The sequence below is a fragment of the Salvelinus namaycush genome, chromosome 14 (assembly GCF_016432855.1).
Source record: "Salvelinus namaycush isolate Seneca chromosome 14, SaNama_1.0, whole genome shotgun sequence".
NCBI classification, from domain to species: Eukaryota; Metazoa; Chordata; class Actinopteri; order Salmoniformes; family Salmonidae; genus Salvelinus; species Salvelinus namaycush.
This window is the reverse complement of record NC_052320.1, coordinates 13,840,080-13,863,017: the sequence shown is the minus strand read 5'-3', so window position 1 is coordinate 13,863,017 and position 22,938 is coordinate 13,840,080. Positions and strand designations below refer to the sequence as shown.

General features: G+C 41.0%; 3 protein-coding genes across 5 annotated transcripts; 1 reads left to right on the top strand and 2 right to left on the bottom strand.

Annotated features, from left to right (window-relative positions):
* Window positions 1-2,744: 2,744 nt before the first annotated feature.
* Window positions 2,745-9,658, bottom strand: LOC120059174 (caspase-9-like). Of its 3 annotated transcripts, XM_039008020.1 has the most exons (11): window positions 9,607-9,653; window positions 9,057-9,222; window positions 8,668-8,849; window positions 8,266-8,470; window positions 6,315-6,376; window positions 4,418-4,594; window positions 4,219-4,308; window positions 3,971-4,118; window positions 3,510-3,701; window positions 3,266-3,375; window positions 2,745-3,170 (listed from the first exon to the last, which is right to left on the bottom strand). In XM_039008020.1, exons 3-11 carry the CDS (start codon window positions 8,797-8,799, stop codon window positions 3,054-3,056), a joined length of 1,233 nt encoding a protein of 410 aa, XP_038863948.1. In that variant the 5' UTR covers window positions 8,800-8,849; window positions 9,057-9,222; window positions 9,607-9,653; the 3' UTR covers window positions 2,745-3,053. The 3 variants fall into 3 exon arrangements, with proteins under 3 accessions (XP_038863948.1, XP_038863949.1, XP_038863947.1); XM_039008021.1 differs by lacking the exon at window positions 9,057-9,222 and having other exon boundaries at window positions 9,607-9,658; XM_039008019.1 differs by having other exon boundaries at window positions 9,057-9,649.
* Window positions 9,659-9,786: 128 nt separating this feature from the next.
* Window positions 9,787-15,444, top strand: dnajc16 (DnaJ (Hsp40) homolog, subfamily C, member 16). The gene is given in 16 exon segments (XM_039008750.1): window positions 9,787-9,924; window positions 10,231-10,414; window positions 10,543-10,609; window positions 10,877-11,201; window positions 11,338-11,522; window positions 11,598-11,702; window positions 11,858-12,016; window positions 12,235-12,365; window positions 12,572-12,752; window positions 12,962-13,144; window positions 13,407-13,483; window positions 13,710-13,790; window positions 13,885-13,974; window positions 14,144-14,314; window positions 14,950-15,343; window positions 15,346-15,444. Coding segments are annotated over 15 exon segments (2,427 nt in total). The 5' UTR covers window positions 9,787-9,924; window positions 10,231-10,235.
* Window positions 15,445-16,893: 1,449 nt separating this feature from the next.
* agmat (agmatine ureohydrolase (agmatinase)) lies at window positions 16,894-22,935 on the bottom strand. Its single transcript, XM_039008018.1, has 7 exons — window positions 22,528-22,935; window positions 22,023-22,225; window positions 21,667-21,715; window positions 20,771-20,966; window positions 17,617-17,796; window positions 17,377-17,461; window positions 16,894-17,287 (listed from the first exon to the last, which is right to left on the bottom strand). The coding sequence occupies exons 1-7, from the start codon at window positions 22,842-22,844 to the stop codon at window positions 17,211-17,213; spliced, it is 1,107 nt and encodes a 368-aa protein (XP_038863946.1). The 5' UTR covers window positions 22,845-22,935; the 3' UTR covers window positions 16,894-17,210.
* Between the last annotated feature and the right edge of the window lie 3 nt (window positions 22,936-22,938).

Genomic DNA, 22,938 nt, shown 5'->3' with positions numbered 1-22,938 from the left:
AAAACTATCATGAAGTATGTACTTTTCTAGACCCTTTCTAATGAGTTAGTGTAAGCCTGGAATAACAATTCAACAACTCAACAACAGGAACACTATGGTGATACTCTTTTTTTCCTTTTTCTTTGTTACATACACATATTTAGAAGGATACAAATTCAAATGTGTTACAAAACTCTATACATTCTTCTTAAAAATTGTAACACAAAACATTGTAAACAAACAGATAAACACAAAAACAGCAACATCTTGTAACTCTTCTGCAGTAAAATCTCGCACACCCAAGTAATTCTCTGCAGCTGCCACCACAACATCTATCCTCTGTGATTTACGTACCATTCCTGCGATACAGTTGACAACCATGGCCACGAACGCCAAAAAAACAACCTTGCTGATGTACGTTATTCCTATCACTCTCTATCTGCCTCAGCCTACTCACAAGGATCCTCTTAGGATCCCTCACCCTGGACCCATCTTCCTCTCCTACTCTCTTCACTGCCTCAGCATACAACATCTTCTGCACTACTCTGATCCTGGAACCTCAACCTGCCTTTCTCTCACCATGGGTACCCCTTATTGATGTCACTTGTTAAATCCACATCAGTCAGTGTAGATGAAGGGAAGGAAACAGGTTAAAGAAGGATTTTTAAGCCTGGAGACAATTGAGACACGGATTGTGTATGTGTGCCATTCAGAGGGTGAATGGACAAGACAAAATAGGGGGGAAACTCAGTATTAGGAAGGGGTTCTTAAAGTTTTGTACACTCAGTGTATATGTTTTTCAATAACATTCTTTGAAAGTCTTTGAACTTTACTAATGTTTTTTTGTGGTTTTTATGGAAAGTCTTCTGAGAACATTAATTTAAATAGAACCATGAGGAAACCTGCAGAAAACATTATGCTGAAATACTGAAATTCCCAGAGGAACGTTGTTTCGTAAGGTTCTCTGAACAACCATATCTACATATACATACTACCTCAATCAGCCTGACTAACCGGTGTCTGTATGTAGCCTCGCTACTATATATAGCCTGTCTTTTTACTGTTGTTTTATTTCTTTACTTACCTATTGTTCACCTAATACCTTTTTTTCACTATTGGTTAGAGCCTGTAAGTAAGCATTTCACTGTAAGGTCTACTACACCTGTTGTATTTGGAGCAAGTGACAAATAAACTTTGATTTGAATTTAAGAACATTAGACCTACTTTAAATAGAACATTGTGTAAACGTTATGCTGAAGTATTGAAATTCCCACAGGAGAACGTTGTTTTTTAACATTCTCTGAACTATTTGAGAACATTCCCAATGTCAAACAAGTTGGAGAACTTGCCTAGAACATTACCTAAAATTAAACTAAATGTAACCATGTTTGAACTTTTAGGAAACATTCTGTTAAAGTAATGAAACCCCCCCCCCCCCCCCCCCCCAAAAAAAGTTCCTTAAATGGGCTGAGAATGTTCCAAAGCCAAGCAACTATCCTGCACCATCCCAGAACGTTGTGGGAAGGTTATATGTCAAATAACCATGGGACAACCAGTCTCTCCAAGCTCTAAGAAGCAGAACGATAATTAAGAGTTTAACCCTGGCATTTCAGCTGCAGCTCATTCCACTATGTTTCCACTCCTTCTCAAAAGCTAGGCTGCAACAACACAACGAGATTTGTATTTTCATGTGTATTAAATGGCCTTAAACAGGGTAGTTACATAGGCATGTATGGTGAAGCGTAGTACTGTATAACTACAGTATAATTACACTTTACCTGCATGTATGCATTAGCCACTGTAATGTGGAACAAAAGTTTTATTTAATCCAGATGCCAAATCTGTAGTAAGTTGCATTGCACATCCCATGACATTAACACAAACATACAGTACCAGTCAAAAGTTTGGACACACCTACTCATTCAAGGGCTTTTCTTTATTGTTTTACTATTTTCCACATTGTAGAATAATAGTGAAGACATCAAAACTATGAAATAACACATATGGAATCATATAGTAACCAAAAAGTGTTAACAAATCCAAATGTATTTTATATTCTTCAAAGTAGCCACGCTTTATCTTGATGACAGCATTGTACATCTGTAAATTGTGACCTGTTCTCTGTTTAGAGCTGGCTCCTCTGCTTCTCTTGGATTCAAGAATGGCAAAGGATTATTTGTGTTGCAGGCCTCAGAAACCACAATGCTGTAATTTGGAATATAAATAAAAATCATTCACCATTACAGATTGGTCTTCAAGTTGTCCCTGGAGCTGGCTTGCTTGTGGACCAAATCAATTGGAATTGTACTGCAGAGCACAGCTGTGGTCAGACATCTATGATATACATCAAAAGGATCAGCCCAAAAATATGAAACACTTCTTATATAAATGGATTCCAACCCTTGGAAGGGGGAATTGAGGGACCCAGACGTGGATTTTAGAATTTAGTATCTCTTTCAGGAATTTCCCTTTGCATGTCGAAACATATCAATTTACTTTATAATTATCAAACTCCTGAATCCTGCTTACCTTATTTGAAAGCCACAATGACTCACAGGCACCCCACCACACCAAAGAAACGTTGCAATGGTAACCTTTAAACCTTAAAATAAAATAAAAATAATTTTAAAAACTGTGTAGAAATATGACCAGAACACAATTACACAATTAATTTAGGACATCACATCATTACCCTAAAGTACATCACAGCACAGCCATTCACTAAATATTCACCTGAAACTAATTCACTCAACATGGAAATGACATATTATATACAATTTATTTTCTGGTTAATAGTAAGGTCATCAACAGTCCTGATTCATATTTCGCAGAGAGCTTCTCAAGGTAAACCATTGTTTTTTCCCGCTGCAATTTTTTTGATTTTCACAATGATTTTGCATTCTCAAAAATGTTGAGTGTAAAAACAAGAAAAGAAAGAACATTAGAAAAATGTCAACAAAATTACAATCTTGGTACTCTTTGATCACATATCCAAATAAACATTGATAGAGAAAATTCTAATTGTTTTAAAAGGGCACACGAAGACAATTTCCTGAGAGTGAAACTCTGTGCTGTCATGATAGGATTGGTCTCTGGCAGGGCAGGGCTTGGAAGTAGAGAAGTTTGCGTAGAAAGTTAAAGGAACCAGGCATCTGTTTGTTGGCCGTGTTTTCTGAAACTGCATGGTTTACCTGAACACAAACAACATGGAAAGCTTCATTAGAGGATATACTTTAGTATAATTAAAAGTAAATACAGCAGTATTTTAAAAAGACAACAAACTCACCATCATTAACATGGTGACCAGGTCATCGGTGGTAGCATTCTCTTCTAAGATGTTATCCAGTGTCTCTACATACCAGGAGCCAGCCTGGGTATCTCTCCAGGAGACGTAACCTGTACAAGTCACACCGACAAACAGCCATCAGAGCGACAGACAAACTAACAACACTTTCTGGGATTGATAACCACAAAGATTTACTGTATTTGACAGAAATACACAACCCCCCCCCCCCCCCACACACACACACCTGGGAAGGTGGAGTAGGACAACAGTATGTCGCTGGGTGTGGGTAGTGTGGCCTTTGCATCTGGCTCATCAGACTGAGTGCTCAGAGAGTCACTGCTGGAGGACATGGGCATTGCGTCTGTCTGGTCACCTGTTCCTCCAATACAAGGCCTCGCCTCGTCAGGAGACACCTCAAAGCCTGTGTCTCTCTCACCTGCCAGACCACAATGTACAGAACATTATACAAGTTATAACAAATGACTCCAGCTGTTCTGGGTTTCTCAAACAAGAATCCTGTGTGATGACTGACAGAGCGAGACTAGTTCCACTAGCCCCCAAATACTTCCTCCACTGTCGGAGATGTAACCCAGTGTACAGACTATTATTTTAACACCTTCATAACATTGTTGTTACATGCTGCATAAGCAGCAGTAAGTAATAACTAAGCATGAGCAACTATTACAGCTAGTGAAGTTGCCTTACCTCCCCCACAGGCCTGGATGAAGAAGATCTTTGGCTTGCCCTGTAGGGAAAGACAGTTCTGACCGTTCAGGTAGTTTGTAATGTGCTGAACTGGGACATTGGGCCCATCCACTCCATGCACTGCACCGGGGAAGCGATTGTTACACACCTGAAAATATGCAATGAAATGGAATAACATTATTAATCTCCTGAAAGACAAAAATGCTTACACTTTCTATGCAATTGTAAAAGGATAGAAAGAGTCTTACCTCCGTCCCATGTGATAACATGATCACCACACAGCAGTCATACTGTGAATGATCCTTCTTGGACAAAGCCGAAAGCTCCTGCTTTATTTGCTGAAATATAGTGATTAATGTAAGCATTGGATCACTTGGCCAGTTAAACATGAATATTTATAAACTAAACTAGTAGGCTAAACAGGAAGGTAGCTGGGGACATCCTCACCTTTTGTTTCAGGTTTCTTTTGACAAGAACAATAAAGTTCAGAGATTTGAATCTTCTTTCCAGTTTTTCACAGTCTATGTTGGACCCTGTGCGCTTACTCAGCTCCGACTTAGGCTCAAAATCGACATTGTTTATGATCAGGCAGTGTCCACAGGGGTTGGCATCCATCTTATAACTCTGAGAGAATATGAAAGTAAAGCATGCAATGATTCCACAGTATATCCAAACAATCAAATTAGGGAACTGGTTGGACTCAAATTTAGACTTGTTGCAATCTTGACTAGGCAAGATACAGAGTATGTGGAAATATCACATTTAAATAAGTATTCAGACACTTTAATCAGTACTTTGTTGAAGTACCTTTGGCAGCAATTACAGCCTCGAGTCTTCTTGGGTATGGCGCTACAAGCTTGGCCCACCTGTATTTGGTGAGTTTCTCCCATTCTTCTCAGCAGATCCTCTCAAGCTCTGTCAGGTTGGATGGGGTGCGTCGCTACACAGCTATTTTCAGGTCTCTCCAGAGATGTTCGATCGGGTTCAAGTCCAGGTACTGGCTGGGCCACTCAAGGACATTCCGAGACTTGTCCCGAAGCTAATCCTGCGTTGTCTTGGCTGTGTGCTTAGGGTTGTTGTCCCGTTGGAAGGTGAACCTTCGCCCCAGTCTGAGGTCCTGAGCACTTTGGAGCAGGTTTTCATCAAGGATCTCTTTGTACTTTGCGCCGTTCATCTTTCCCTTGATCCTGACTAGTCTCCCAGTCCCTGCTGCTGATAAACATCCCCACAGCATGATGCTGCAGTCAACATGCTTCACCGTAGGGATGGTATTAGCCAGGTGATGAGCGGTGCCTGGTTTCCTCCAGATGTGACGCTTGGCATTCAGGCCAAAGAGTTCAATCTTGCTTTCATCAGACCTTGATAATCTTGTTTCTCATGGTCTGAGAGTCCTTTAGGTGCCTTTTGGCAAACTCCAAGCGGGCTGTCATGTGCCTTTTACTGAGGAGTGGCTTCCGTCTGGCCATTCCACCATAAAGGCCTGATTGGTGGAGTGCTGCAGAGACGGTTGTCCTTCTGGAAGGTTCTCCCATCCCCACAGAGGAACTCTGGAGCTCTGTCAGAGTGACCATCGGGATCTTGGTCACCTCCCTGACCAAGGCCCTTCTCCTCCGATTGCTCAGTTTGGTCAGGCGGCCTGCTCAAGGAAGAGTCTTGGTGGTTCCAAATTTCTTCCATTTAAGAATGATGGAGGCCACTGTGTTCTTGGGGACCTTCAATGCTGCAGAAATGTTTTGGTACCCTTCCCCAGATCTGTGCCTCGACACAATCCTGTCTCGGAGCTCTACGGACAATTCCTTCAACCTCATGGCTTGGTTTTTGCTCTGACATGCACTGTCAACTGTGGGACCTTACATAGACAGGTGTGTGCCTTTCCAAATCATGTCCAATCAATTGAATTTACCACATGTGGACTCCAATAAAGTTGTAGATGCATCTCAAGGATGATCAATGGAAACAGGATGCACCTGAGCTCAATTTCGAGTCTCATAGCAAAGGGTCTGAATACTTACATAAATAAGGTATTTCTGTTTTAATTTTTAATAAATTTGCCAAAATTTCTAAAACCTGTTTTCGCTTTATTATTATGGGGTATTGTGTGTAGATTGATGAGGACAATTGTTTGTTTAATCCATTTTAAATAAGGCTGTAACAGAAAAAAATGTGGGAAAAGGGAATGGGTCTGAATACTTTCCGAACGCCCTGTTTCTAGCATATTATGTGTTATATTATAAGTTAACTGAGATACAACAATTCCTTTAGAGAGTACTGTCAAAAACCACAATAGGGAACTGATGCTTCATTTAGCCTACAGTAAATAGAACCAAAAGGCAAGATAACTTACCTGAATACTGTCACGTCTAACTCTTCCTGTTGCCCTGGGATTTCCAAACTCCCTTTCAGGGGCTGTAATAAGCATGGAATAAACATAGAATAAACATCACCACATTTATACTTGAATATGCAGACTCAAATTCCTTACAGAAAATTGATGTGAACACTTACAGTGGCAAGAAAAAGTATGTGAACCCTTTGGAATTACTTGGATTTCTGCATAAATTGGTCATCAAATTTGATCTGATCTTCATCTAAATCACAACAATAGACAAACATAGTTATGCTTAAACTAATAACACACAAATGATTGTATTTTTCTTGTCTATATTGAATACATAATTTAAACATTCACAGTGTAGGTTGAAAAAAGTATGTTAACGCCTAGGCTAATGACTTCTCCAAAAGCTAATTGGTGTCAGGAGTCAGCTAACCTGTAATCCAATCAATGAGACGAGATTGGAGATGTTGGTTAGAGCTGCCTTGCCCTATAAAAAACACCCACAAAATTTGAGTTTGCTATTTACAAGCCTGATGTGCACCATGCCTCGAACAAAAGAGTAGACCTAAGATTAAGAATGGTTGACTTGCATAAAGTTGGGAAGGGTTACAAAAGTATCTCTAAAAGCCTTGATGTGCATCAGTCCACGGAAAGACAAATTGTCTATAAATGGAGAAAGTTCAGCACTGTTGCTACTCTCCCTAGGAGTGGCCGTCCAACAAAGATGACTGCAAGAGCACAGCGCAGAATGCTCATTCAGGTTAAGAAGAATCCTAGAGTGTCAGCTAAAGACTTACAGAAATCTCTGGAACATGCTAACATCTCTGTTGATGAGTCTTCGATACATAAAACACTAAACAAGAATGGTGTTCATGGGAGGACTCCACGGAAGAAGACACTGCTGTCCATAAAAAACATTGCTGCACATCTGAAGTTTGCAAAAGTGCACCTGGATGTTCCACAGCGCTATTGGCAAATTATTCTGTGGACAGATGAAACTACAGTTGAGTTGTTTGGAAGGAACACACAATACTATGTGTGGAGAAAAAAAGGCACAGCACAACAACATCAAAACATCATCCCACCTGAAAAGTATGGTGGAGGGAGCATCATGGTTTGGGGCTGCTTTGCTGCCTCAGGGCCTGGACAACTTGCTATCATCGACGGAAAATTGAATTCCCAAGTCTATCAAGACATTTTGCAGGAGAATGTTAGGCTATCTATCCGCCAATTGAAGCTCAACAGAAGTTGAGTGATGAAACAGGACAACAACCCAAAACACAGAAGTAAATCAAAAACAGAATGGCTTCAACAGAAGAAAATACACCTTCTGGAGTGGCCCAGTCAGAGTCCTGACCTCAACCCGATTGAGATGCTGTGGCATGACCTCAAGAGAGCAGTTCACACCAGACATCCCAAGAATATTGCTGAACTGAAACAGTTTTGTAAAGAGGAATGGTCCAAAATTCCTCCTGACCATTGTGCACGTCTGACCCGCAACTACAGAAAACGTTTGGTTGAGGTTATTGCTGCCAAAGGAGGGTCAACCAGTTATTAAATTCAAGGGTTCACATACTTTTCCCACCCTGCACTGTGAATGTTTACACGGTGTGTTCAATAAAGACATGAAAATGTATAATTGTTTGTGTTATTAGTTTAAGCAGACTGTGCTTGTCTATTGTTGTGACCTAGATGAAGATCAGATCAAATTTTATGACCAATTTATGCAGATATCCGGGTATTTCTAAAGGGTTCACATACTTTTTCTTGCCACTGTACATGGAATGGGTGTGGTGGGCAAAGGCTTCACTGATTGAGTTGGATAGACAGGGGTTACCACTTGAACAGGCTTGACAGTGTCCATAGGTGACTCTGTCAAAATAGAGCAGTCCAGAGCAAATATGAGAATTTCAGCAGGATGGGCCTATATTGTAATGAATGACTACACATGCCTACTCACAAACTGGTAAAGGCCTAACGACTGGCCGGACATGGACAGGCTGAGGTAGAGGCTGGTTCTGTGGTTCTCCATCCAGTAGGAGCTCTGCTAAACTATGCTGCCCTGTCTCATGAAGACACTCTATTAAAGCTGGGAACGCCAGACTCCCGCGGGACTCCAGGTCTCGAACCAACTGCCTGGCCTGGTCTTGTCTGATCCCTGAGCTCTGAAATAGAGGAACAAGGTATGTGCTTTTGAGAACTGAAACAGTGGCATATGATACATGGTAATAATTCAGGTAACCTGTTCATAGTCTCACACCAACATGGGATGAGAATAGCCTAATCATGATGATGTTTATCATGAATCGGGATTCTTTCAAAACAGACAATAATAGTCAAGAAGTATACCATCACACACTACCTTTATCTCGTCAATCATGTCTTGAGTAAAGATTCCTTTTGACAGAAGTCCATGATACATATGTGACGGGTTCAGGTCTCTCACGAGATTGACCCTATTGCGTTGGAGAATCCTTTTGTGTCTTTCCTCCATTCTGTAGGCTTAGGCTTTATGAAGCATGGAACAGGAGATCTACAATGACTCTGTGGCGGAAAAGAGAAATTACCAAATCAGTTTACAATAAGTGTTCTTAAAACATATGTATTTACAAAGACAGTCCCAGTACTACAAAATATCAATGATCAATACAAACAGCAAACAGGCAGAGAAGAAGATTACTTTATTGTCCAATTGAACGGAAATTCAACTTCCGCTTTATCCCAACCCCTTCAAAAGACACACATACATACACAGTTTGGAGTGGAGAGGTCAGAGCAGAGGGCGTGGGGCCCATGGAGCAGCTGGGATATAGGATGTCGATACTGCGGGTGCCAACTCACATTCCAACTATTGTTCCCAAGTCAGACCCAGGATTTGAACTGGCTCATGAAAAACTGTGAAAATGTACCTGCCTTGCTATAACCATCAAAAAATGGTGTTTTGGACACATTGGTGGGACCAAAAACACATAATTTGAACAATGTTGAGCAGTTATTTCTCAATTCAACTCATTATAAAAGTCACGCTGGTTTGGTTCCTAGAGTAAACGATAAACGGTTTCCGTTGCCAACGTTTTGTAACAGACAAAACGTTTTGGAACGGAGTACGACTAATGAATACACCCCTAGCTAGGTAAAGCGTTAAGTTACATGTTATTGAAACGATGTCGACCACAGAGAGCTACGCGGAAGTCCTGAGTTTTAAAATACCAAAAAATGCTTATACAGTTGTCTTAAATGGAAATAAATAGAATACACAAACTATAATGACAAGCAGTGGTGATAAATATGTTTTTTTTACCAGCTCCGTGTGATCACTCCCCACTCTTCTCTCTACTCTCCTTTAATTTTTCAACGACTTCCTTGTTTACATCACACTTCCTCGTGATTGGTGGATTGTAAAAGACTGTAACTCCCACAATGCCTTTGGTGTCTCTGGTCCCCCATTCGCACTCACTGGATGCAGTCCCAGCAGGTTATCATTTAAGGAGAGAGATAACATTAGAGAGCTCAGATGATGCTACAAATTACACATTGTCCATGCTTTCCTTTCGCAGATAAACAGTGACAATGTTGAGGAATGTGGCAGAAGAACAGTTGATCCAGACAGATTCTTGAGGTGCGTGCATGGTGTTCAACAAGCTAATCTGGATAGCTAAGTAGCTAGGTTAGCTATCCATCTATTCTAAATTGATTGCAAGGCAAGGTGGTGAATTCAAGTCAATGGCAATTTAATGCATTTGTTCTGTTTTGTAACTTACATGTGGCAATTATAATGGTATTGCCTACTAACGGCTGTGTTTAGACGGTTATCTAGTTGGATCTGTATATGTTTCAAATCTTTCCTTTACCAATGCAGATTCATTTACCTACACATCCCGTCAGACATATGTGTTTACCCTGACTGTTGTTGCTTTCCCGACAGAGAACATGGCAAGAAGAACAAGGATGTGTTTGACATTTCCTGGTATAGTGGTTGTCTGTCTGCTTCTTCTGGTTGGCTTAGTGGAGACAGCCAATGAAGTAGACCCATACAATATTCTTGGAGTGACCAAAAGTGCAAGCCAAACTGAAATCAAGAAAGTGTACAAGCGCCTAGCTAGGGAATGGTAAGAACATGACTTACTCTTTTTGTTCTGGGTGTCAGAACTCAGTGGATATATTTAGCACTAGACTATTGACTGTTGACAAAAATGAATGGCCCATTGATGCATTGTCCTTCCATTATTTCTGTAAGGCATCCTGATAAAAACAAAAATGAAGGCGCTGAAGATATGTTCATCAAGATTACCAAATCTTATGAGGTAAGAGTGTATCAAATTTTCACCAGCATCAAAACTTCAGCAGCCTATTGTTACTTTCTTTTTACATTAGTTTATTTAGTAAATCTTTTCTTAAATCTTTTCTTAATTTTCTTAAAAATGCATTGTTGGTTAAGGGCTTGTAAGTAAGCATTTCACAGTATTCGGCGCATGTGACAAATGAAATTTGATTTGAAATGCATTATTCAGAAGGGAATGCTCCACCTTCTGGTAACAATATCCATGTGCTTTCTACCCAAACTCTTTAAGATCTTATCCAACGAGGAGAAAAGGGCCAAATATGACCGGTATGGACAGACTGATGACACCCAGCCGTATGGTCATGGTCACTACGGTCATGGTCACGACCAATTCTACTTCGACGAGTCCTTCTTCCACTTCCCCTTCAGCAACAAGGGCAGCCAGGAGTTTGCTGATAGCAAGTACGCTCTGCACTTCAACCAGTATGTGAATGACGTGGTGCCTGACAGCTTCAAAAGACCGTACCTGATCAAAATCACCTCCGACTGGTGCTTCAGCTGTATCCACATTGAGCCAGTCTGGAAAGAGGTTGTGCTGGAGCTGGAGGCCTTGGGTAGGAAATGACACAAATTAAAGTTACTCAACGACTTTAGCAGACACTATTATCCAGAGCAACATACATTCAGTGCATTCAACTAAAGTAGGTACAATAACCATAGTGAGTCTTTGTATGGCTGATTATGTGTTAGGTGTGGGGATTGGTGTGGTGGACGTTGGTTATGAGAGACGTCTGGCCAATCACCTCGGTGCTCACCGCACCCCGTCCATACTCGGTGTCATCAACGGGAAAGTGACCTTCTTCCACTACGCTGTGGTGAAGGAGCACCTGAGGCAGTTTGTGGAGGACCTGCTCCCTCAGAGACTGGTTGAGAAGGTAAATAACAACAGCAGCAACAAACAACATGATTTCGCAAATTCACAAATCTTTTTTTGTGTGTGTATGTTTCAGGTTACAGACAGGAATGACCTTCAATTCCTGAACAGCTGGCATGAGCAGAACAAGCCGCACGTGCTTCTGTTTGACCAAGTGCCTGTAGTCCCACTCTTGTACAAGGTAATCCATTGTCTAGACTAGTCAGTCTGGCATCAGTTTAAACTACCTCTGAGAGAGCTGGTCTGACTATCACTTATTGACTTCCTCCTGGAACATAGGTCATCGACAACTGCTTTCTAATACTTGCTTACAGGTTTTTTTCTCATCTTCCGTAGCTGACTGCGTTCGCCTATAAGGATTATGTTCAGTTTGGGTACGTGGACCAGGGTCTCTCAGATACTGCCAACCTACTGAAACAGTTCAACATTAACACCTACGCCCCCACCATGCTGGTCTTTAAGGAGAGTATAGACAAGCCTGCAGACATTATACAGGTAGTTACTAGACAGTTAACTAGATTTGACTACTTTTCCACCAGACAGTTTAATTGAATAGTTAAATAGCATTTGAATACCCGAGTAGTATCTGTATTACTGATGTTTATTGATTATATTTAGAGATGCTGTTTTTGTTGAGGTGACAATTGTTAATTTAGCCGATTAGATACAAGGCATTTTATTAATATCTCCATGTTGTTGTTCTCCTCTTCTAGGCTAAAGGAATGAAAAAACAAGTCATTGATGAATTCATATTGAACAACAAGTTTCTCCTCGTCCCTCGACTGGTGAACCAGAAACTGTTTGATGAGCTTTGTCCTGTGAAGCAGTTCCACCGACGCAGAAAGTAAGATACTGATGCCTTTTGTGAACTTACAATTCATTTGTGAACATACAATTTCTGCACAGCCAGGTGACATGATTGATTATTTTACTTCTATAATTGAGGTATACACATTTACGTGTCATGCGGCACTGTAGAAAATGCAGCACACTCTAAAGGTTTTAGTGCTGCAGAACAAACACTAATGTCCCAAAACATCTGCCTTTCAGGTACTGTGTCCTGCTGATCACTGGTGATGAGGAGTCCTATACCATAGGAAACCAGGCCTTCCTCTCATTTGCCTACACCAACACTCAGGAGGTGGTGAGATTTGCCTATGTCTACCAAAGACTGCAACAACCACTGTGTGATACTCTGCTGAAGACCAAGGACAGTACACAGCCACCACAGGTACGTTTATGCCATATTGAACATGAACTTTGTTAATGTGCTCTCCTTGGATTTTTTGAGCGCTTCTGGTAGAAGTGTCTGTATAATGAGCCACATACACGCACACACCTCTCTCTATTATACTTTATAAAAATGTAAAATCACCTTTCCCCAATACTATAAGCTCATGTGGAAGTGTGTTTATGTGCCTGCATGTGCTCGCTCCGCAGGTGTTCATCCTGGAGCGTCGTAACGCGGCAGGTAAGGTCCTGTACAAGGAGGTGGCGGGCGGTTGGAATGGAACCGATAAGAATAAACAACGTCTCTTGGATGAGCTGCAGAGGCTACAGAAAGACCCCTCCATCCTCAACCAAGACGCAATGCTGCCGGAGCTCAACAATGAGTTTGCCTCTGTGGGTTGAGTTCCTCACTACTGAAAAGTACTGTATGTAAAAGAACAAGGCTGCCCTACTTTATCATCTCTGAAGAGCAAGGATAATGATGTGGTAATTAGTACGGTGTCCAGAAATAAGATTCTTGTTGGAATGTTCTTTTGTAGGATTCTAAACCGGCGATGTTTTTTTCATTTTTATGATGGGTAATGCAGTACAATCATGTAAGTGTGTTGTTCATCAGTTAATGACTAGGCAGTAAATATGTTGTTGTAAATTCCAGATGTTTCTCATTCGATGGATCTATACAGCTTATGATTACCTCACTGAAATCATTGATGATATTCTTCACAATAATTGGTAAGTTAACTCTTATTCTCGATGTTAGGTAACAACATATGGAGATGTGGACATAATAAAATGGCCCATGCCAATTCAACAGATCTTTCAAATAATGATAGTTCTTCAGTTGTTTGCTTGCTGTTTTAGTCAGAACTGCTTATGAGTGTTATAATCAAGATTAGTGTTAACACAGTTTGTCACTAGCCACCTTGTATTTAGATCTATCTGTACTATGTTTCTGCAGGCGTGAGATGATGCCCCTCCTGTCGTTGATATTCTCTGCCTTATTCATCCTGTTTGGAACTGTGGTGGTTCAGGCTTTCAGGTAAAATGTAGAACCAGTGATTCTGCGACTCAAACGTATTACCTTGGGGGAAACTGCTTGTTCAGACTTATCTTTCTGCTTTGTGTGATTTCAGTGACTCTAGTGAAGACGGCAAATCCAAACCGAAGGCAAAAGACGGAGCTAAGGCAGAAAATGGATCACCGGGTAGCAGCAGCACCTCAAGGCAAGACATTTTAAGCTTCAGTGAAAAGATTCAAGCAGTGACTGAAATATATATATATATATATTTTTAGCTCTGACATATTTTAGGGATTGTAGTTATCTTTTCAGTGATGTCAATGCAAAAATACAATTAAGTGGTTCTATGCTTATCATGTTTTTGTAATTTATAGTCGCCCACCGAAGAAGAACTTTGTGGAGGTGACGGAGCTGACAGACATCACGTACACCAGTAACCTGGTGAAGCTGAGACCAGGCCATATGAACGTGGTGCTGGTGCTCACTGACGCCTCCAAGAACGTCCTGCTCAGCAAGTTTGCCAAAGAGGTCTACTCTTTCACTGGGTGAGCGCATGATCCCACATGGTCTGGTGTTTGGAGGGCACCGTATAGCTCCGCATTGACATGATTGGTTGACAGTAGGTGTGGGCGGGAGGTCCTGTATAAACACAAACTCACTTCCTTGACAACTTCCTTCACAATAGCTCTGCGAAGCGCAAGAAGTATGAATATCCTGACTTCTGCAGAGGCAGTATTGCAGTAAATACTGTATGGCCACTGCAGACGTCGGATTGACCATGCAGCACCATTTAGGGGTGTTTTTAAGCACGACACGAAGCGGAGTGCCTGGATACAGCCCTTAACCGTGGTTTATGGGCCATATGCCACAAATCCCTGAGGTGCCTTATTGCTATTATAAACAGTTTACTAACATAAATAGAACAGTAAACAAGTATTTTGGGGCCATACACGGTATATTGTCTGATAGACACATGGCTGAAATGCTGTTTCAGCCAATCAGCATCCAGGACCCAAACTACCCTCTTTGTAATGGTGTATATAGTGATACATAGCATTGTACTTATAACATGAGTATTCATATGTGAGTGTTATGGAAATCTGCCTCTTTGGGGGGGTGACAGAATCCAGCAGTAACATATTTATAACCAACATATCATATCCTTTCTTTTTGCCCCTAGGAGCCTGACGCTCCACTTTTCCTTCTTGAACGTGGACAAGCACAGTGCATGGATGGAGACGCTGCTGGAGTTCGCCCAGGATGCCATGCAGATAGACACTGACGAGGACGATGGCGCCCGCCACAAGATAGACTACACGGGCTACATCCTGGCACTCAACGGCCATAAGAAGTACCTCTGCCTCTTCAGGCCTGTCTACACTGGGGAGGAAGGACCCGGGGGCGCCACTGGGGGAGGGAGAAGGTCTGGGTCCAGAGAGGACCACCCACCACGCAGGTCTATGCCCAGGTCCCGCTCCACTGCCACACTGCAGATCCACCACAAACTGGACCGCCTGGGGCTGTGGATGGAGAGGCTGATGGAGGGAACCCTTCCCAGGTACTACATCCCTGCCTGGCCTGGCCTGGAGAAGATCACCGCCCCCAAATAGGGGGGAAGATAACAGGACTCCTACCGAACATCCTGACTTGCCGGCAAATCTTTTGTGAGGTTTGAAATGAATTACATGCAAAGTCAGGATTCAGGCCTAAATGGACACATACCAAAGCTATCTGTGTCTAAAAGCCAAGATTCCAAGGTGTCCTCATGGCAATGTATTCAGGGGGGAGGCTAATGTATGTTTTGAGTGCATGCACTGGGACATAGTTTGAAGAAATTACTTTCAATAGTGAGGTTGGCTTGACTCATTGAGACAACTGGACTACATTCATCTGCCATCTCATGTTCTGCTGGAGTTAGCTACAGCTGTCTGTTTTGCACTTCAGATATGTATTTCTTACAGAAGTACTTTAAAGTAGGATCGATAGAGGGAGGGTACAGAATATAGTGGATCTAAAAGCAACAACCGTTGAACAATTCCTAGATCACTTTCCTTTTGGGATCCCTTCCTCTGCATGCTGTCATAGTAGTGACTTAGTTATAATATCTGCTGCTGTTACAACCTCTAGATGAGCTAACTTAATCACTGTGGTCATAAGTAGACTCCTGCCTTTTTAAAACCATCATCCATGCTATTCATGTATGTAATCTATCAGACTGTGCTCTGATATTAGCTTCACTGTCTCAATGGTGATTGGTCAGTTCTGTGAATAGAGATGCATGTCTCTACTAGATCTATTTTGTTCACCATTTTGATCGTTTCCTGAACTTAAGGCTTATTATTGTGCAATATATAATGGAACTACAATGCCTTCCATTTCCCCTGGCAGCTAATATTTCATGTTTATCCTTCTTCATGTCGACATAGGCTATTATTGAAAAACCTACACAACATTATTATTGTGCTTTTTGTTACATGACCAATTGCAAGCTTTTTACATTAGTCTATTTTACTTTTTATTCGATTTTTTACATCACATAGCCAGTGGCTTCAGTGGGCTCAGTGGGCTCAGTTGGTAAAGCATGGTGCTTGCAACGCCAGGGTTGTGGGTTCGATTCCCACTGGGGACCACTACGAAAAATGTATGCAATCACTACTGTAAGTCGCTCTGGATAAGGGCGTCTGCTAAAAGACTAAAGTGTATGTAGCAATGATATAGTGTATGTTGGACAACATTTCATGTGACATATATTTTGGAATAGATCAGGGCAGAGCAAATGCAAATTAAAAAACAACTTAACTGTGCTTAACCCAATTTATAAGCATTAAACTCTGATATTGTCGTCATGACAATAATGTAGTTATATTTGGGAAATGTAAATGCTGTACATATTCTACCTTCTACCATGTTATCTACATATTCTACCATGTTATCTACATATTCTACCATGTTATCTACATATTCTACCATGTTATCTACACATTCTACCATGTTATCTACATATTCTACCATGTTATCTGTACATAGTTTACCTTCTACCATGTTATCTGTACATATATTAACATCATACTATAATATATAAAATTACTTTTTACATGCATTTTATAATAACATGGTCACATCATTCATCAATACTGTTGTTTTATTTGATTATAAAACATGTTACAAAATCACTATACTAATAACCCTGGTACAATGTTGACTAAATAAATGTATCTGATTTGCAGATGTCTCAAAGGTTCTGCTACAGTGCATATCCTCTTGCTGTGTGTAATAAATGCTTTATGTTCATATGTTACAGAGACATTCTATTTTTCTGCTTTACCAGTCCTTGTTTGGTGTGATATGGTCACACCGGTGATTAACTTTGATTACATATTGAATCCGTTCAGTAAAAGTGCTATTCTTTCGATTAAGTATGTGCATATCCTCATCACATAATTAGTCATAATATTTTGTCTTTGGAAGGACACACATCATTTCAAAGAGCAAGTTGGCGGCAGTCAGTGCTGTATTGCCTGCAAAAACAATTTTTTTTGTGTTTGAAATTTTACTCAAAGTAAAACAGATTATTCAATGTGACACAGAGTCATGATAAGTACAGTACCTGTGGTGTCATAGGGTGGAGACACCTCCACTAAATCACACCCCACCAGGTTTAGGCCATGGCAGCCCCGGATGATTTCTAGTCCCTGGGTTTCACACACACACACAAAAAGGAAAACATAACACCACCCTCTGTGTCAGCAGCTGCCTCCATCTCAAATCTGTATTATAACACAGTAACAACTAAATATTCTACCAAATGTCTGTAAAACCACTAAAACAAAGTCAGGTATTTCCTTACTTGTATGGATGTGAGGCCTGCAATCTCTGGTGTGCCTGTTCCAGGGGCGAAGGCTGGGTCTAAAGCATCGATATCAAAGCTGAGGTAAACTGGACCCTTCCCCATCTGAGTCCTAACCGCAGCCATGAGAGGAGCCAGGGACTTGAACCAACACTCCTCCACCTGAACCACACGGAATCCCTACAGAGCACACACACACACACACACCGAGAGAGAGAGAACATACACACACAGAGAGAGAGAGAGAACATACACACCGAGAGAGAGAGAGAACATACACACACCGAGAGAGAGAACACATACACACCGAGAGAGAGAGAGAACATACACACACCGAGAGAGAGAACACATACACACCGAGAGAGAGACAACATACACACACACACCGAGAGAGAGAACATACACACACCGAGAGAGAGAGAGAACATACAGAGAGAGAGAGAGAACATACACACACCGAGAGAGAGAACATACAGAGAGAGAGAGAACACATACACACCGAGAGAGAGAGAACATACACACACCGAGAGAGAGAGAGAACATACAGAGAGAGAGAGAGAACATACACACACCGAGAGAGAGAGAGAACATACAGAGAGAGAGAGAGAGAGAACATACAGAGAGAGAGAACACATACACACCGAGAGAGAGAGAACATACACACACCGAGAGAGAGAGAGAACATACAGAGAGAGAGAGAGAACATACACACACCGAGAGAGAGAGAGAACATACAGAGAGAGAGAGAGAGAACATACACACACCGAGAGAGAGAGAACATACAGAGAGAGAGAGAACACATACACACCGAGAGAGAGAGAACATACACACACCGAGAGAGAGAGAGAACATACAGAGAGAGAGAGAGAACATACACACACCGAGAGAGAACACATACACACATTTATGCCTTTCCTACACACTTTTCTGTAGTTGGTATTCAGACTTAGGTGCATAACAGGCTTTGCAGGCGTGGTTCCCTTGCGAGCGCTGAATAAATGTAATTCAACTGCTGAAAACCCTCCCAATTGCTGGCGAACAAATTTTCTTGTGGTTTTCATTCAATAGGGTTTTCAGTACATTTATCTTAAGCCATCCCTTTAAATACGGTGCACCTTTCATTTGAATTTTGTCAACAGACTAGAACACATTGAGAGAACGGGTTCAGAAAATAGGGATCAATGAAAGCAAGACATCTAAATAAATAAATATTCATCTCCGTTTCAACACCAACTGGTAGATTTAAAAAATACTCTGATCTTATAGATTATTTAGGCAAATTTTTGGGTTAGGAATGTATGTTTGAATCATTTAATATATTGCGCATTAAATATATTGATGAATCAAAAATACAGTGGTTTGATTCATTCTGAAAATTGCCACATTCAGTTCTTTAACCCATGGTAATGTTGGAAGATTAGTGTATATACATTTATAATAGGGAGAATAGTGTACAATAGCAGGCTATACCCTCGTCTATTGCATGCACAACAATAGAACTGTGTGATGACACAGCCAAGTATTGCACCATGTATCAGGTTCAAACTGTTAGGGCTCGGTCTGCGCTCCGCTCCATAACGATTTAATTAGCCTATATGTCTTTCATTTTTTATATTATCAACTGTTACTAATAGAGCCCCACAGTGGAGGTGTCATAATATCCATAGAACCTAGTGGTTAAACAGGGAAATGGTTCCAATAGTTTTTCCACCATTTCCATAGGGGATTTTAGAAACACTTAAAATAAGGGCTGTATTTCGTGTAGGCTTAACCTGGTGTGAGATTTTGATAACAATGTAAATCTCTCTAGGATAAAGGGACTTTTTTATCAATATATTCAGCTCTATTTACTCTCAGATTCGAAAATGCTAATTAGCATCAAAGTAGATGTCATGCAAGACTACAAATCCCTGCAAGCTCCTGCACGACACCTTTGCTAACAGGTATTGTGTCAATTTAAAACTTGCACAAGACAGTTCACAGAATTGTCCATTTAAAGAAATGTTGCCAATTTATTAATTACTAAATTTAGCTTACATTAGAGATCCTTACCTTTGACTCGATTGAACAGTCTTGTCCAGATCATCATGGCATTTAAAGTGTTTTATAATAGCCACAATAGCAGCTAATTAGCGTTTCATTTTGGGGTGGTAAATACAGCTGAATATATTGATAGAAGTCACCTTGTCCTAGAGAGTTTTAGACAGTTATCAAAATGTCATGCTAGGGTAAGCCTACCCGAAACACAGCCCTTATTTTAAGTGTTTCTAAAATCACATGTGGAAAAACAATTGGAACCATTTCCCTGTTTGACCACTAGGTTTTATGGGTATTATGACTATTACTGTGGTACTCTATAATCCTCAGCAACGTGGTGTTTACAGAGGAAACACATGAAGGTAAACAAAACTATGTAATTAAATGGAATGATAATGTAGGATATACTAACTGAAGGGAACTTCGCAGTTGAATATGAGATATTAGGCCTACTGATAGGGGTATTTAAAATGATATAAATAGGAAATGGGGTAGCCTATAATTAAGACATGTGAGAGTGCACATACCTGCAAGTTAAAAGGCTGTACAATTAAAATTCTGCAAAATGGCACAGCATTTCATAAACTTTACTGTGGGAAAGTTGATATGCTCAGTTTGCTGCCATATGACTGGTTTCACATTTGTCTCCAGTGATTATAAGGTAAAATATATCTAAAACAAGTGTCATTTATATTTGCAATTCCCTTATCCAAACAGATTACTTATTTACCTAGCACTTATCAATGGCTCTTATGAAATTGTAAATTAAAGTGCATGGAGAAGTGTCTATCTATCGGGGGAAAAATTAAGTAGATTGCTTTTTCCACTTGGAACTGGTAGTGGAATTATTAGGGAATTAAGTCAAGATCAGAATACAGCGTATCTGTAGACACACCTCCGCCACGCCTTCAATTCAAGGGCAGAATACACAGAGAGAACAAAGTGCATAAAAAGGGAATAACGTTCCATTTACCTGCAGTTAACTCAGGTCGGAATCGGGGCCATAGAGAGATATTTTAATCATATATAATGTTTATTATTTGACCTATTTTTTACTTTTGTGAATGTTTGTGTCGCCCTAGGTGAGGACAACCTCTACGCACAGTGATGTGAGTACCTGTGCTCGGCTCCACTCATAGGCATCAGGTGAGTAACCTGTACCCCGCAGGCCTATCTGGACGACCCTCTTGCAGTCTAGCAGGCCCTCCTCCACACAGCGCCTGAAGGGTGTCCCGTGGCCAATCTTCTCCCCCAGGACCACATCACTTGTGTCGGCATGAGCATCCACATGGATAAGACCCACCGGGCCGTGTCTGACAAACACGGGATACAAATGTACTGTTTCACAAAGATTGATTCAGCCCAGTCCTGTACCAAAAATTGAGCTGAACAGAGATTCTCCATTGAAAGTTCGTTTTTTTAACCAAATCAAAAAATGTTATGTTTAAATGGCATGTTATTGAAGTGTCCAGACACTTTTTTTGCCAGTTCACTTGGTTTTGAGAAAATGACCCGACCGGCGATAGACTTCCTCAGGCTAATTCCGCAGTATCGGGGCAGTGATGAAACATGAGCAAAGGCTCCAGAAACACCCACATAGGTCCTTTTAGAAACTGAAATGCTCTCAGTATACTGATGCAGGTCTTTAAATGTTGTACAAATTGTGTCATTGCGAACTTCTGCCAATTTACATTCCATGATGTTGGACTTGAACGATACTTTTTTGTGTGCGAGCATGGACGTACTTTCTATCAGCACAATGGGGGACAAGAAAACACTTGCATGCTCGCACACCGATACTGCAGAACGAGCATGAGGAAGTCTATCCATGGTGGGGTAAGTTTCTCAGAACCAAGTGAAATCGCAAAAAAAAGTGAACACTTCTATAACATGCCATCTACATTTAAAAAATATTTGCAAACCTGTCCTTTAATCTGTGCAGGAAACTGGCCCTCAAAGTATTCTAGTTATTCTGGCATTTTCCAAATGTAGGGCTACTGATACACTACTTACTTCTCAACAACTGCTTGGAGAATAGGGTATGCTATGGTGTGATCACCACCTGTTAAAAGACAGAATAAAATGTAGCCTATCCAGTTAAACATACACCTTAACGTTAGTGTGTCATGCCAAAACTTTGTAACAGTAACCTTTGTACTATAATTGTCAGGATGGTTCATAAGCAGGGCAAAGATGAATCATTCAAATGTGTGACGAAGAGAAAGAAGAAGCAGGTGTTGTTTTGAGGCACATCTGAAAGGAATATCGATCACTGCTGAAATGTAGTTAGTAGGCATTTGCTATAATGTCCAAAATTCCTTTCCTCACATCTCAGATTGCATAGCGTAGAAATGGGTGCTCCTCCTCACCCATAGTAAGGGGGATACAGCCCGTGGCCAGGATTGTACGGTAGGCCTCCCGGATTCGTCTGCAGGTGTCCTTTAGGTCGTACAGGTTGACGTTGACGTCCCCAATATCAGCCACCATCAGAGACTCATAGGGGGCTGCGCGGGTGCCACTGTTGTAGGCCCTCAACATGGCCGACTCTGCTCTGATCTGACGGGGGCCAAATCTGTAAAGGACCATGCATTGTCCTACTTTTAAATAACATTGGTTGTAACAAGCAGAATTAGTTTGACACATGCTCTCAACTGTACAATCACTAGATTAATTCATAAATTAAATGTGTACATTATACTACAATTTACAAATATGACTCTCAATTTGTTATAGAAAATAAAAGGTAAAAATGCACATCTACTGCAAATGTGATAATGGATTTCAAATAAATTAGTACAGCCTGCTATGCTCGTACGAGTACAGTATTGTACAGTACAGTATTTGCATAGATCAGGCAGTGCAGAAGTAGGCTACCTTGTCCCAGGTCGGTTGGAAGTACCAGTATCGATCGGAACACCAACAAATGCTGCATCAAGTCCATCTGCGGTCTCTTGGTAAGGTAACTTGCCCATTGTAGCAATTCCAGAGACCCTCGCTACAAATTCGGCGCTCGGAGGGACATTGTAGCGCTTTCCTGAGCAAAGTCGTTTAGGGGTGATACATGGACGTCGCTTGTCAAGTGTCTTGTTGCACACTGCAGAAACTTCCGAAAAAGTATCGGTAATTCTTATGCATGACCGCCGTAACGTTCCCCGAATGTCAATTCGACTCGTTTTCAAAAGAGACAGCATACTTTCAATAGATATAACAGCGTAGTGGTTGGCGACTTTTGATTTCAGCTTCTGGATTCCAGGGCATGTTTTTTTGGGTTGGGTTTACAGTTCC